Below are 16,194 nucleotides of genomic sequence, written 5' to 3'. Positions count from 1 at the left end.
TGGACTTGAGCAGAAAGTGCCATCATGGTAATTAGTGTTAAAAATACAAACAGAATGAGGAAGGAATCTCGGCTCTTTTTACAGCATGTTCTCAAAGAGGATTAAGGAAATTACAGTCTGCTGAGATGGCTTTTCAAACTTATTAACAATACAAATGGATAGCTCCCAGTGGTTTTAATATGATACTCCTTTATGAGCTGTTTGCTCAACCTGTACAACACTGAATAACTTTTAGGTTAGTTAATTGTGGAGAGTTTATTTTGGAAATAGGTTTTGAATTAAGATGTTTAAACCAGTGCTTAATATACACTGAACAAAAAAATAAATGCAACATGCAACAATTTCAAAGATTTTACTGAGTTACAGTTCATTTAAGGAAATCGGTCAACTTAAATCAATTCATTAGGCCTGTATTCCCAGTCATGGATTTCACATGACTGGGAATACAGATATGCATTTGTTGGTCACAGATACCTTTACAAAAAAGGTAGGGGCGTGGATCAGAAAACCAGTCAGTATCTGATGTGACCATTTGCCTAATGCAGCACGACACATCTCCTTCGCATAGAGTTGATTAATGGCATCTGCTAAATGGCATATTGTTGATCAAGCTGTTGATTGTGGCCTGTCGAATGTTGTCCCATTCCTCTTCAATGGCTGTGCGAAGTTGCTGGATATTGGCGGGAACTGGAACACGCTGTCGTACACGTCGATCCAGAGCATCCCTAACATTCTCAATGGGTGAAATGTCCGGTGAGTATGCAGGCCATGAAAGAACTGGGACATTTTCAGCTTCCAGCAACTGATGTTGTGATGGCGGTGGATGAATGGCACGACAATGGTCCTCAGGATCTCGTCACTCTATCTCTGTGCATTCAAATTGCCCAATGTAAAAATACAATTGTGTTCATTGTCCGTAGCTTATGCCATCCCATACCATAACCCCACTGCCATAATGTTGACATCAGCCACCCGCTCTGCCCACACGACGCCATACACACTGTCTGCCCTCTGCCCAGTACAGTTGAAACCGGGATTCATCCGTGAAGAGCACACTTCTCCAGCGTGCAAATGGCCATCGAAGGTGAGCATTTGCCCACTGAAGTCGGTAAATGGAGCCGAACTGCAGTCAGGTCAAGACCCTGTTGAGGACGAAGAGCACGCAGATGAGCTTCCCTGACATGGTTTCTGACAGTTTGTGCAGAAATTATTTGGTTATACAAACCCACAGTTTTATCAGCTGTCCGGGAGGCTAGTCTCAGACGATCCCGCAGGTGAAGAAGTCGGATGTGGAGGTCCTGGGCTGGCATGGCACGTGATCTGCGGTTGTGAGGCCGGTTGGACGTACTGCCAAATTCTCTAAAATGACGTTGGAGGCGGCTTATGGTAGAGAAATGAACATTCAATTATCTGTCAACAGCTCTGGTGGACATTCCTGAAGTCAGCATACCAACGGCACACTCACTCAAAACTTGAGACATCTGTGGCAATGTGTTTTGTGACAAAACTGCACATTAAGAGTAGCCTTTTATTGTCCCCAGCACAAGGTGCACCTGTGTAAGGATCATGCTGTTTAATCAGCTTCTTGATATGCCACACCTATCAGGTGGATGGATTATCTTAGCAAAGGAGAAATGCTCACTAACAAGGATGTAAGCAAATGTGTGCACAAAATTTGAGAGAAATAAGCTTTTTGTGCATATGGAACATTTCTGGGATTTTTCTTTCAGCTCATGAAACATGGGACCAACACTTTACATGTTGCATTTATATTTTTGTTCAGTGTATCTTTTATAATATGGCTAGGGATGGTTTTCTGGCCAAATTCATGCCCTGAAATGTTTCAATTGCTATAGTTTTGTCATTTAACTAATCATCACAATACATTGATTATACAACTACATGAGAGACTGCAAACAACTACAGCAAGTTTTGTCTGCTGCAACTTCCAACCTCATGAATGATGACAATGTATACAAGACGTAGAGCATGCCTTGTTTGTGTATAATCCGATTAAACCCCTCCTTTTCAATAAGATGCTCATAGAGAGACTCGGCTCTATATGAATACTCACAATAGGAACAATATGAGCTGTTCCCTGGGGGAGCAGAGAATCTGTGGACCACACATAATCTCATACCTGAGCAAGCCACAGACACAGCGAGCCCAATTTGGGATATACTTGAGGCCTGAAACTTGCTCTTCTAGGGGCGGCTTTGGGTGCTACTTTATCCTACTGTACCTCTCAATACTATTTTGAGGATTTAGTCTAACTATACCCCCAGTAAAACCCAGACAATGTGTGCTTTCTCAGTCACACACACATAACAACAGAAACCACATGCTGTGTTGTTTTGGTGCGGCCTCTGGATGCTTCAGCCTGGTCATGTGTCTAATTCTCCAGTAATAAGAGGCTTGCTGTGTCTGCCTCCCTCCTCCTCCTCCCTCCTTCTTCTGTCCTCGTCCTCTTCCTCCTCTCCAACTGTAATACATTAGCAGGATTAACATTCCAATGGTAAGCCCCGCAGACGAACCTGCCGGCTATTCTGTCCTCTTCCCCCGACCCTACAGCCTGCTCCATCTTGCACGTAATTTCCCTTCTGCTGCCTTGCTTTGCCTCCCTCACACACATGTCACAGTGCAATGGTGCATCAAAGGGTTATCTCTCGAATCTAACAATATTCCTTGCGTCCTTTTCCCAGTGTTACCTACATGAGTTGTAAGGCTAGTTTTGACAGGTTTGTGGTGAGATGTTATACTTTAGAAATTCGGAAATGAATAAGTCAATGACATTGACGAGTCAGAGTGCATGCAATTTGATTTATTTTTTCAGAGCTGGGGCTGATTTGTTACTGCTGTATTCTTAATCATTGTGTTTTGATTTTGGTCATGTCTCCACTTGTTTGTGGAAACCTAATAGCGAAAGCTAAGACAAATTGAGCAAATAAACAAATGCAGCAAGTAAACTAAGACTACACAGCAACAAACACACATTGGTCTTGAAATAATCAAAATGATAAACACACATACTGTATTTGACCCATGGGATAAGCCAGGTGCTTCACTAAACCAATCCCAGACACCTCCTATTACACATTATTTATCCAGGAGCCCCAGGGAAGAGAGAGCACCTTAGGACTGTTTTCTCATGGGATTATCCTCCTGGGTCAAAAAGCACCCAACTCCACAATGATCATCTCATCTAAATGCTCTGACTGGATCATCTGGCAAAGATTACGCCTCCCTCCCTGTTTCACATTTATTATGTTGTCGAGTTTTCTTCTATTTCTATAGTCTTTTTTCTAGAGGTTTGGATATGTCAGGTGACTGCTATTGTCCTTTTGATGATAATAGAATTGCAAGGTAGGAATATCATAAATAGGTAAATTACCAAACAATTATGCTGAAATTGTACATTGTATCTCATTATTTGATTTTCCTTGGACATACTGATGTTGTCATTCATGTTTTGTTAGTCTCAATTAGGTAGTTATTGAAGAAGCTTGCTAATATACATTGTCTGCACTTCATATTAAACATACAAACCTCTGGGTACATACAATCAGTGGATCTCCTTTATCTACTAGGATATACACTGAGCATATAAAACATTCAGAGCACCTGCTCTTTCCATGTCATAGACTGACCAGGTGAATCCAAGTGAACTCTATGATCCCTTATTGATATCACCTGTTAAATCCACACTACATCCAGAGGAGACAGGTTAAAGAAGGATTTGTAAGCCTTGAGACAATTGAGACATGGATTGTGTATGTGTGCCATTCAGATGGTGAATGGGCAAGACAAAATATTGAAGTGCCTTTGAACGGGGCATGGTAGTAGGTGCCAGGCCCAGGCGCACCGGTTTGTGTCAAGAACTGAAACGCTACTGGGTTTTTCACACTCAAACGTTTCCTGTGTGTATCAAGAATGGTCCACCACCCAAAGGACATCCAGCCAACATGACACAACTGTGGGAAGCATTGGAGTCTACATGTGCCAGCATCCCTGTGGAACGCTTTCGACACCTTGTAGAGTCCATCCCCTGACGAACTGAAGCTGTTCTGATGGCAAAAGCGGAGAGGGGGGAGAGGGGGAAGAGGGGTTGCAACTCAATATTAGGAATGTGTTCCTAATGTTTGGTATACTCCGTGTATACACTGAACAAAAATATAAATGCAACATGTAAAGTGCTGGTCCCATGTTTCATGAGCTGAAATAAATGATCCCAGAAATGTTCCATACGCACAAAAAGCTTATTTCTCAAACATTTTGTGCACAAATTTGTTTACATCCCTGTTAGGGAGTATTTTATCCGTGTCAAGATAATCCATTCACCTGACAGGTGTGGCATATCAAGGAGCTGATTAAACAGCATGATCATTACACAGGTGCACCTTGTGGTGAGGACAATAAAAGGCCACTCTAAAATGTGCAGTTTTGTCACACAACACAATGGCACAGATGTCTCAAGTTTTGAGGGAGTGTGCATGCTGACTGCAGGAATGTCCACCAGAGCTGTTGCCAGAGAATGTAATGTTAATTTCTCTACCATAAGCCGCCTCCAACGTCATTTTAGAGAATTTGGCAGTATGTCCAACCGGCCTCACAACCGCAGACCACGTGTAACCACGGCAGTCACCTGTGGGATTGAGGGGGGTATTTGAGGAGTATTCCTGTCTGTAATAAAGCCCTTTTGTGGGGAAAAACTCATTCTGATTGACTGGGCCTGGCTCCCAAGTGGGTGGGTCTATGCCCTCCCAGGCCCACCCATGGCTGCGCCCCTGCCCAGTAATGTGAAATCCATAGATTAGGGCTTAATGAATTTATTTAAATTGACTGATTTCCTTATATGCACTGTAACTCAGCAAAATCTTTGAAATTGTTGCATGTTGCGTTTCTATTTTTGTTCAATATATTTTTGTTCACTACCACTGCTTACTCCCCAGTGCCATCTCTTGGAAATGTACAGTAGTGGACTCAGAAAATCTAATGAGAAAAACATGTAATTTAAATTGTACTGATATCTTTTATTTATTCAATGTTTTAATGCACAAGTGGATGATTTACTATATATATATATTGGTATATTGGTATGATACAAAAATGGATCAAGATGTAAAAAAGAAGAAGAAGAAACCTACAACCCAATTTACTGTCTCTCTTGTTCAGTATCGGTGTAACAGCATGCAACAACACAACATAGGAAGAGGATATTCAACTGGGTGATTTAACAGTTAAAGGTTACGGTTAATTGAGAGTTAGAGGGTAAGGTTTGCGGTTAAGTTTGCGGTTAGGTTAGGGTCTTCTGGCTGCTATCCACTTCCCATGAATACACGCCTACCACCTCAGGAACAGCAGTGCCATCACCAGTACAGTACAACATGGTATATGGTGTACACATACTGTCTGTACACAGTACTGCTGAAATACATGTCTGAGCTGGCTTTGATTTCAGTTTGGTGATAACAAACAGTATGACTCATGAATGCAAAAACATATTCTTGTCAGAATGAACAAGGTCTAACCAATTTCTAGAAGACACAATAGTATGCCGGTAACATGCAAATGAAATAGATGACTGTGAAGGAGTGGACATTCCAGTTTTATCATATTCATTCAACAGATACAGTACCAGTCAAAGGTTTGGACACACCTACTCATTCCAGGGTTGTTCTTTATTTTTACTATTTTCTACATTGTAGAATAATAGTGAAGACATCAAAACTATGAAATAACACATATGGAATCATGTAGTAACCAAGAAAGTGTTAAACAAATCTAAATATATTTTATATTTGAGATACTTCAAAGTAGCCACCCTTTGCCTTGATGACAGCTTTGCACACTCTTGGCATTCTCTCAACCAGCTTCACCTGGAATGCTTTACCAACAGTCTTGAAGGAGTTCCCACATATGCTGAGCACTTGTTGGCTGCTTTTCCTTCACTCTGCGGTCCGACTCATCCCAAACCATCTCATTTTGGTTGAGGTCAGGGGATTGTGGAGGCCAGGTCATCTGATGCAGCACTCCATCACTCTCCTTCTTGGTAAAATAGCCCTTACACAGTTTGGAGGTGTGTTGGGTCATTGTCCTGTTGAAAAACAAATGATAGTCCCACTAAGCCCAAACCAGATGGGATGGTGTATCGCTGCAGAATGCTGTGGTAGCCATGCTGGTTAAGTGTGCCTTGAATTCTAAATAAATCACAGACAGTGTCACCAGCAAAGCACCCCCACACCATAACACCTCCTCCTCCATGCTTTACGGTGGGAAATACACATGCAGAGATCATCCGTTCACCCACACCGCATCTCACAAAGACACAGCGGTTGGAACCAAAAATCTCCAATTTGGACTCCAGACCAAAGGACAAATTTCCACCGGTCTAATGTCCATTGCTCGTGTTTCTTGGCCCAAGCAAGTCTCTTCTTTTTGGTGTCATTTAGTAGTGGTTTCTTTGCAGCAATTCGACCATGAAGGCCTGATTCACACTGTCCCCTCTGAACCGTTGATGTTGAGATGTGTCTGTGACTTGAACTCTGTGAAGCATTTATTTGGGCTGCAATTTCTGAGGCTGGTAACTCTAATTAACTTATCCTCTGCAGCAGAGGTAACTCTGGGTCTTCCATTCCTGTGGCGGTCCTCATGAGAGCCAGTTTCATCATAGCGCTTGATGGTTTTTGCGACTGCACTTGAACACTTTCAAAGTTCTTGAAATGTTCCTTATTGACTGACCTTCATGTCTTAAAGTAAAGATGGACTGCGTTTCTCTTTGCTTCTTTGAGCTGTTCTTGCCATAATATGGACTTGGTCTTTTACCAAATAGGGCTGTCTTCTGCATACCCCCCCTACCTTGTCACAACACAACTGATTGGCTCAAACACATTAAGAAGGAAATAAATTCCAAAAATTAACTTTTAAGAAGGCACACCTGTTAATTGAAATGCATTCCAGGTGAATACCTCATGAAGCTGGTTGAGAGAATGCCAAGAGTGTGCAAAGCTGTCATCAAAGCAAAGGGTGGCTATTTGAATAATTAAAATATAAAATATATTTTGATTTGTTTAACACTTTTTTTGGTTACTACATGATTCCATATGTGTTATTTCATAGTTTTGATGTCTTCACTATTATTCTACAACAATAGTAAAATTAAAGAAAAACCCTTGATTGAGTAGGTGTTCTAAAACTTTTGACCGGTAGTGCATGTTTGACATTTTATTTTTGGGTGAGCGATAGTTAACACTGGGAACAGCAGTTCCCATTGTGGGGTTGATGTCATGTTTGTGTTCTCAGACAATCCTGACAGTGGAAGACGTCAACTGCATCTGTGTGGATTGGAAGAAGGGGGGGCTGAACCTCTACACACAGGCAGCCAACAACATCCGAGTCGTTGGCGCCCAGGTGGCCCACATGATTGAAGTCTTCTGGGTAAGTACTGTCTGGACCAGAGGTACTGTCTACAGGGTTGGGGTTAATTCCACTAATTCAATTCTAATTCAATTCCTTTTCCCTGTAAATTTCATTCAATTCAAATTCTACTAAGCTAACATATGGAATTGTTTTAAGATTATCATACTGTGGATCATTTAGCTTTTTGATTTTGAATTTTAGGACTCCTGTAGATATATATTTACCATTATTTGATAAAATATAGAATTTGACCTTTGCTGCTATAGCCCTTAGAAACTCATTGAATAACACGTTCATAAATGACAAGACAATCAAAGGAAAGCATAAGGTTTTCAAGTGTCTATCCTATATCTAGGAGATATAAGAGAGCTCAGGTAAAATTTTAAAAAATGGACATGTATTTAACATCTTTGAAGGTGGGGGGCTCAAAACTACTTCCATAATTGTTTTGTTTTTTACTGGTACCGGGTTACCTTCAGACGAGTACCGTCAGAAAACTGAGAACCATCGTGAGTAATGTTTCCATAGTGGTCATATTAGTTTTGTAGGTCAAACCGTTCGGACGCTACAGACGTTTTCATGATAATGTATATTGTTAATTAGATTGACACACTGGCGCGTCAACTACTCTAAGCGCTCACATCCTGCAGTAAATTCTCTCTCTATATATATTTTTTAGCATTATTTCCTTTATTTTTTTGCGTTTAGTTTAACTGGGAAATGGAAAAATACTGAATTTCAATTCCAAAGCTACATTTTCACAATTATAATTCCATAACTTTAAGGTTGTTGACGTTCGAATTGAATTCAACATAAATTTTCCACTTCATGAGTGAATTAAATTGGAATTGACCCTGACTGTCTACGCATGCACATGCCGTATGTTGCATAGCTCAGCAATGTTTCAATCTAAAAACACTTATTTCTGTTCCGGCAGCATGGACACACAACTGCAGAATGCAGTGCAATTCTCACACAGCAAACAGAGCGTTCTAGGTTGAAGGACCGCATTATCATTCTAACGCTTACATTAAAATGTTCTGTCACATGACGTCTACTGGCAGAAGGCTAGCACGACTGCGTGATAGAAATGTGAAGATAATTTATGATTGAGCTGACATGCAGAAGCGTTTACGTGAATGCGGTCTCCGCTAACGCTGGAACGTTTCCTTTAAATTTCAATAACACTGTAATACTGAACTTCAGTGATACGGATTGAATAGAGCCAGGGAAGAACGACTGCCCCCTCTCATTGAAGTTGAAGGCCGACCGGTACTGCAGGCATTGTTAGCGGAAAACAGGCTTCGTAAAAATAAAAATAAAAAGAATGATACAAATAATTGCTTCTAATACAACATATGTATGTCCTTGAACCTATACTTTTTAAATAGCACACAGAATAAGTTATAAGGATAACTGAGTTGCTAATGGCAACCTGCAGTACCCCGGTTGGCCTTCAACTTGAGTTACTCAATGAGAGGTGGCAGCACTGAGCTAGCCAGCGACATCCCTTCCTGGAGGAGCTCAAACTGCACGTCTCCATGAGACTCCATCTTAACAGGCTTCATTTGGCTTGAATTTGCTATTGAGTCTTCACATAGGAATGAATGGTGTCACTTGATCGACGGCTTTGGCCATTCATAGTCATTGAATAGAGACCCCAATATATTAACCTTCCACTGTGCGTCACCATCAGCAGTTACAAGTCCATGTAATGTAACTTCCTATGTAGTGTAAGATTACCCAGCGAGGTCAGAACTAGCACCGTAGGCACTCCTATACATGTAACAATGACTCATACATTTTCTTGTCTGGCCTTAATGTATCCCCTGGAATATTGGAGTGGTACCAATGGTAAAATCATAAAGAACATCAGTTTTGTTCAGTTGGACACATCTGGACAAATATTTTCTAAAATGGCGACAGGCTCCTTTTTATATGTGCCGCTGCATGGTGGGGCCATGCCTGGGGGGCCAGCACAGCTGAATCTGCAACTTTTGATCTTATAGAGAAGAGTGGAAGATGGAGCCACATAGCTTTTGATGTTGAAGCGCCTGGTGCTTGCCCTATGCTGGGCGACTACAACATAGACCATGACCTCTCTACCATCCCGCTCACTGCTTTGCCCCCTTTGTTTTTGTGCCAGGCTCCCACAACTTTGTTGCCTGCAACCATCTCCGATCTTACAAGTACTACAATGACCGCATCGTAAACCCTGAAGGCTTTACGGGATACCCCTGCTCTGACAAGGCAGGTTTTGACTCCGTAAGTGTTTTTCTTTATTTGGGTGTGAAGGTCTCCCCTAGCTTACTGGGGTTGCGCTGAGTTGTTAGGGGTCCAAGGCTTCTGTGTGTGTGTGCTCCATTAACAAACTACTCAAGGCTATCAAATGGGATGGGGAGGTGCAAAGATTGCCCTGGGGGACGGGGGACGGACGGACGGACGGACGGGGGGGACGCATGCACGCACGCACCTGTTGTACATGACATTGATACGGCTGTGAACTGTTTCTATGGTTTTAGAAGTTGATTTGCCAGGATTGGGTTCAGCGAAGACCGTAGCAGATGGGCTTCCCCCATGCTTTCTATGGGAGGGGCCTGCATCTGCAGCTGTCCACGTTAATGGCAGTTTATCCCTGCTTTGGGTCACGTCCCAATCAAACAGCCCCAGGAGCATGGTGCATGACCTCATATGAGTATGTCTCGAGATGCCGTCCGACGCCTCGTTGTCCACTTCGTAAACGCCCTTGGGTGCTATTCCTTTGCCCAGTTGACAGCCATATACTCTGCTGTTCCCACATTATAAACCGGTGTCATCCTGATCTAGATATTTATAGGGTGGCGATCTAAGACGCGCGAAAGAGCTCTGATTGTTCTCTCTCTGCTTGGGGGTACTCAAAGCCATGGGTGAGGAAAAGACTACTCACAGATGCTTTGGTGTAAAGATGCGGAAAGTGCTGGGTCGTAAAATGTAAGATCCCTTTTAACATTTCACCTTGAGCAGAATATGAAAAGTAGCTGACTGCTTCATAATGGTTTATGAAATGTGCAAAACGAGCTGACCAATACTTTTATAGCTTATCCTTTTGAATTATCTTGAATGGCCAAAAATGGCAATTGTTGATAAATGCTAAGCTTTAATCTTTATTTTCAAACTCCCAGTACAATAATCTACAAATTATTGTTTCTATACCTTGTCATATTAGGTCCCTCGGCCCTATCAAATCCACTGTCTGACATCAATGTTCACACCTTGACCGTATTAGGACTTTTCAGCTGATTCAGTTTTTTATTAGGGGAGGTGTTTCCCATGTGCAGACAATGCATGTCACCTCGCCAATGTCATGGGCCACTATGCCGACAAGCTCCCCATCCCTAGTGGCCAGTCCAAGATGAAGTTCTACCTAAACACCGGAGATGCTGTGCCTTTTGCCCCTAAGTGGCCTTTCCCTGGCTTTACCTGAGTATCCTGAGTGGCACACTGCATCGCAGTGCTAACTGTGCCACTAGAGATCCTGGTTCGAATCCAGGCTCTGTCGCAGCTGGCCGCGACCGGGAGACTCATGGGCGGCGCACAATTGGCCCAGCATCGTCCAGGGTAGGGGAGGGAATGGCCGGCAGGGATGTAGCTCAGTTGATAGAGCATGGCGCTTGCAACGCCAGGGTTGTGGGTTCGATTCCCACGGGGGGCCAGTATGAAAAAAAAAATATGTATTCACTAACTGTAAGTCGCTCTGGATAAGAGCGTCTGCTAAATGACTAAAATGTAAATGTATCATATCCCTCCCCTTTACTCTGTGAAAATGCCCTCTCACACCTCTATGAAATAGGCATGGTTCTTTACACTATTTAGCACATGCTACAGTGGATCAAATAATGCATGAACAATGATTTACTATATACTACATTTTTGGTTTTCCCATGTATTCAAATTCCAGGGTATCGCTACGCTGCAAAGTTATCCATCGACGGTAGCAGATCCCTGCCAGGGATAATGAACGTAGCGCTGTATGGAAAGCATCTCAACACACGCCAGTATCAGGTACACATGCATGTGTACACTTCTGATATAAAGTAGCTTAGATGAGTTGATCATGTAATGTCACACACATTTAAAAATGTTAAATTTCTATTACATTCACCTACTTGTGTCACATCATAGCCCATAAAATCATTTGGACTTCTGAAGACTGAACTTAAATCACAGAAAATCCATTCACAGGACAACTGACTGATCCTGCCCCAAACTAAACTGACTAAAGGAATTAATATTTTCTGTTCTTTCCTAAAGTGGCCTCCTGAGTCCTGGTAAAACCTACGAGCTCTTCATCGATGCTGAGACTGACATTGGCGAGGTGACTCAGATGACGTTCCTCTGGAACAACCACATCAACCCCATGCTTCCCAAGTTTGGTGCCAACAAGATTGAGCTGCTGCGAGGGAAGGATGGGAAATCGTAAGCCTGCCTGTCTGCCCTGCCTGCCTGCCCCACTTGTGTGGCAGCAGTCTGATTCTCAGGAGGACAAACGAGGGCGTTCTGTTAATGCTAGCCGTATGCCCTCTAGTGCCAATATGGGCTCCTGAGACTTCAAACTCAGCCCTAACAAAACTATTACTGAGCTAGGATTTACTGCCGATGCGCCACTTTACTGACGCTTGTGTTCATTTGGTTTGGAGCGTAAACCTATGATGGGAGGAACACATTAAATAACATGCTGTTTGTAATGTATTTATTGTACACACTGGCTAACATGGACTGTAACCTCTAAATAAACACATAAATAAATAGCTATAGAGAAAAAGCAGCTCTCTGAAAGATGTATGCTCTGTAAAAGTCCCCTGTAGCTCAGTTGATAGAGCATGGCGCTTGCAACGCCAGGGTTGTGGGTTCGTTTCCCACGGGGGAGCAGTATGAAAAATGTATGCACTCACTAACTGTAAGTCGCTCTGGATAAGAGCGTCTGCTAAATGACTCAAATGTAAATGTAAAATGTAAAACACTAGAGGGCAGTGTAGGACCATCTGTGATAAACTTTCGCCCATTCATGTTCCACTGGCTCACCGTCTCTCTCCTGTTGCAGCTTTTTGTTCTGTAGAAATGAGATGGTGCGTGAGAATGTGCTCCAGACCCTTAAATCATGTGGACCTGAGTGAAGCACAACATGACGTCCTGTGCTTTTCAATAAAGTTACAGCATTTGAACTCTTTCTACAATTGTGTACGTCAGCTGCAGTAAAATACATCTACACGACAAAGCATTGCAGCAACATGAGTGGAAGATGAAGGATAGACTTACAGTGGGGAAAAAAAGTATTTAGTCAGCCACCAATTGTGCAAGTTCTCCCACTTAAAAAGATGAGAGAGGCCTGTAATTTTCATCATAGGTACACGTCAACTATGACAGACAAAATGAGAAAAAAAAATCCAGAAAATCAAATTGTAGGATTTTTAATGAATTTATTTGCAAATGATGGTGGAAAATAAGTATTTGGTCAATAACAAAAGTTTCTCAATACTTTGTTATATACCCTTTGTTGGCAATGACACAGGTCAAACGTTTTCTGTAAGTCTTCACAAGGTTTTCACACACTGTTGCTGGTATTTTGGCCCATTCCTCCATGCAGATCTCCTCTAGAGCAGTGATGTTTTGGGGCTGTCACTGGGCAACACAGACTTTCAACTCCCTCCAAAGATTTTCTATGGGATTGAGATCTGGAGACTGGCTAGGCCACTCCAGGACCTTGAAATGCTTCTTACGAAGCCACTCCTTCATTGCCCGGGCGGTGTGTTTGGGATCATTGTCATGCTGAAAGACCCAGCCACTTGTCATCTTCAATGCCCTTGCTGATGGAAGGAGGTTTTCACTCAAAATCTCACGATACATGGCCCCATTCATTCTTTCCTTTACACGGATCAGTCGTCCTGGTCCCTTTGCAGAAAAAACAGCCCCAAAGCATGATGTTTCCACCCCCATGCTTCACAGTAGGTATGGTGTTCTTTGGATGCAACTCAGCATTCTTTGTCCTCCAAACACAACGAGTTGAGTTTTTACCAAAAAGTTATATTTTGGTTTCATCTGACCATATGACATTCTCCCCAATCCTCTTCTGGATCATCCAAATGCACTCTAGCAAACTTCAGACGGGCCTGGACATGTACTGGCTTAAGCAGGGGGACACGTCTGACACTGCAGGATTTGAGTCCCTGGCGGCGCAGTGTGTTACTGATGGTAGGCTTGTTACTTTGGTCCCAGCTCTCTGCAGGTCATTCACTAGGTCCCCCGTGTGGTTCTGGGATTTTTGCTCACCGTTCTTGTGATCATTTTGACCCCACTGGGTGAGATCTTGCGTGGAGCCCCAGACCGAGGGAGATTATCAGTGGTCTTGTATGTCTTCCATTTCTTAATAATTGCTCCCACAGTAGATTTTTTCAAACCAAGCTGCTTACCTATTGCAGATTCAGTCTTCCCAGCCTGGTGCAGGTCTATAATTTTGTTTCTGGTGTCCTTTGACAGCTCTTTGGTCTTGGCCATAGTGGAGTTTGGAGTGTGACTGTTTGAGGTTGTGGACAGGTGTCTTTTATACTGATAACAAGTTCAAACAGGTGCCATTAATACAGGTAACGAGTGGAGGACAGAGGAGCCTCTTAAAGAAGAAATTACAGGTCTGTGAGAGCCAGAAATCTTGCTTGTTTGTAGGTGACCAAATACTTATTTTCCACCATAATTTGCAAATAAATTCATTAAAAATCCTACAATGTGAGTTTCTGGATTTTTTTTCCTCATTTTGTCTGTCATAGTTGACGTGTACATATGATGAAAATTACAGGCCTCTCTCATCTTTTTAAGTGGGAGAACTTGCACAATTGGTGGCTGACTAAATACTTTTTTTCCCCACTGTATATCCCGACCCGGTTCAAGGACAAACTAATCCTTAGAATGCCGAAAAGCATAAACTATCATATGAAAGAATATGCAGAATCAGGTTGAAATCCTGATTTGAATTGTGTATTTGCATAAAGTATGCATGATGCGTGCAGGAAGGAAGTTCCGCGTCTCTTTATTACCCTCAATGTTAAAAGACTGGGGGCTGCATTTGTGCAAACACAAATCTACACTAAATTACACGTTAAGATCATGTCGCTCCTTTTCCCATTTAGACAAAGTGCAGCCAGCCAAAAAGCCTCCCTAATGTGTCATATGAATCTTTCCAAGAGGCCTAGTGTCTTCACAACTCTCATTAAAGTGTCCCTGGCCTTTCACTAGTTTAGGAAGTCCTGATTGGGTCTCATTGTTTTGGCTTCATTTATTTGAATACCAACCCTGTGATTACGGCTGGGGATTATACAGCATTAAAAGGCAAGGTGCCATTTTCATCAGAACGCTAACAAAGTGCATTTGTATGCGGTGACTTAACAGAGTCGAGCCATCAGCACTCACACAATACCAATCAGAGCAATCTGTAGAGCCACAGCCCTGAGAATGACTACATTATGGTATTAAACACAGAATTGAATATGGGGTGGGGGGGGGAATGCTTGTCTTCTAATCCGCCGGAGACATCCGTCACTGTCTTTCTTTTCGATTTATTTTTAATAGGCTCATTGAATGCAGAGGCTAATGACAAAATAGCTGGCTAATTCCAGTAATTATGTCTGTTTGCCTGAGGGAATTTGTGGGTGACAGCATTTCATTTTGATCACTGCTCTGGGGGTGGCTTTGTAGCTAACAAAGCACACACAGGTCAAGCATTAGCAAGGTATACTTAAAACGGGAAAACACGACATGACAGAGAACAGATTTTTCTATGTGTCTGCAGTTATATAATTGGATGTGTATACAAAAGGATGCTACTATATGAATGAGAGAGCGGTTTTGGTAACTTTGAATTAGATAATGGTTGGACTAGATAATGGCTTTGTTGGACTCCTTGAATACCAATCTTCAGAATCCTGATAGTTTTTGTATTTCCCTCATATGGTTGGGGTGGTTTATCTAGATTATCATAGACTGATAAAGGGATTAGGATGTTTCCTTGCAAATGGAAAAAGCTCACCAGAATAATTTGGTAGCTATCCTGTCCTAAGCATACTAGGGCTACTCCGTAGTGTGTAAGGCCTACTCAAACTGAAGTTGGTGTGTCCATGTTAGGAACAAAGGGTTCCTGGTCGTCTGATCTCAGCTGTCTATCCCATGACTTTTCAAATCAAATTTTATTTGCCACACGCGCTGAATACAACGGGTGTAGACCTTATAGTGAAAAGCTTACTTACAAGCCCTTAACCAACAATCCGTTTTAAGTAAAATAAGTGTTAAGTAAAAAATAGACAAGTTAAAAATAACAAATAATTAAAGAGCAGCAATAAAATAACAGTAGGGAGGCTATATTTACATTTACATTTTAGTCATTTAGCAGACGCTCTTATACAGAGCGACTTACAGTTATACAGGGGGTACCGGTACAGAGTCAATGTGCGGGGGCACAGGTTAGTCGAGGTAATTGAGGTAATATGTACATGTAGGTAGAGTTAAAGTGACTATGCATTGATAATAAGCAGAGTAGCAGCAGCGTAAAAGAGGGGGTGGAGGGACAATGCAAATAGTCTATGACTAGAGTGGCTGGAGTCTTTGACAATTTTTAGGGCCTTCTCTGACACCGCCTGGTATAGAGGTCCTGGATGGCAGGAAGCTTGGCCCCAGTGATGTACTGGGCCGTGCGCATTACCCTCTGTAGTGCCTTGGGTAGGAGGCCGAGCAGTTGCCATACCAGGCAGGATGCTC

General features: G+C 42.4%; 1 protein-coding gene across 1 annotated transcript; it reads left to right on the top strand.

Moving 5' to 3' along the window:
* Positions 1–5,551: 5,551 nt before the first annotated feature.
* LOC121582508 (inactive pancreatic lipase-related protein 1-like) lies at positions 5,552–12,617 on the top strand. Its single transcript, XM_045226665.1, has 8 exons — positions 5,552–5,557; positions 7,300–7,434; positions 9,149–9,167; positions 9,563–9,681; positions 10,712–10,850; positions 11,354–11,465; positions 11,707–11,871; positions 12,497–12,617. Exons 1-8 carry the CDS (start codon positions 5,552–5,554, stop codon positions 12,567–12,569), a joined length of 768 nt encoding a protein of 255 aa, XP_045082600.1. The 3' UTR covers positions 12,570–12,617.
* The last annotated feature ends 3,577 nt before the right edge of the window (positions 12,618–16,194 follow it).

The sequence above is a fragment of the Coregonus clupeaformis genome, chromosome 1 (assembly GCF_020615455.1).
Source record: "Coregonus clupeaformis isolate EN_2021a chromosome 1, ASM2061545v1, whole genome shotgun sequence".
Classification (NCBI taxonomy): domain Eukaryota; kingdom Metazoa; phylum Chordata; class Actinopteri; order Salmoniformes; family Salmonidae; genus Coregonus; species Coregonus clupeaformis.
Note: the sequence above shows the minus strand (reverse complement) of the source record. Positions and strands in the feature narration are given on the sequence as shown.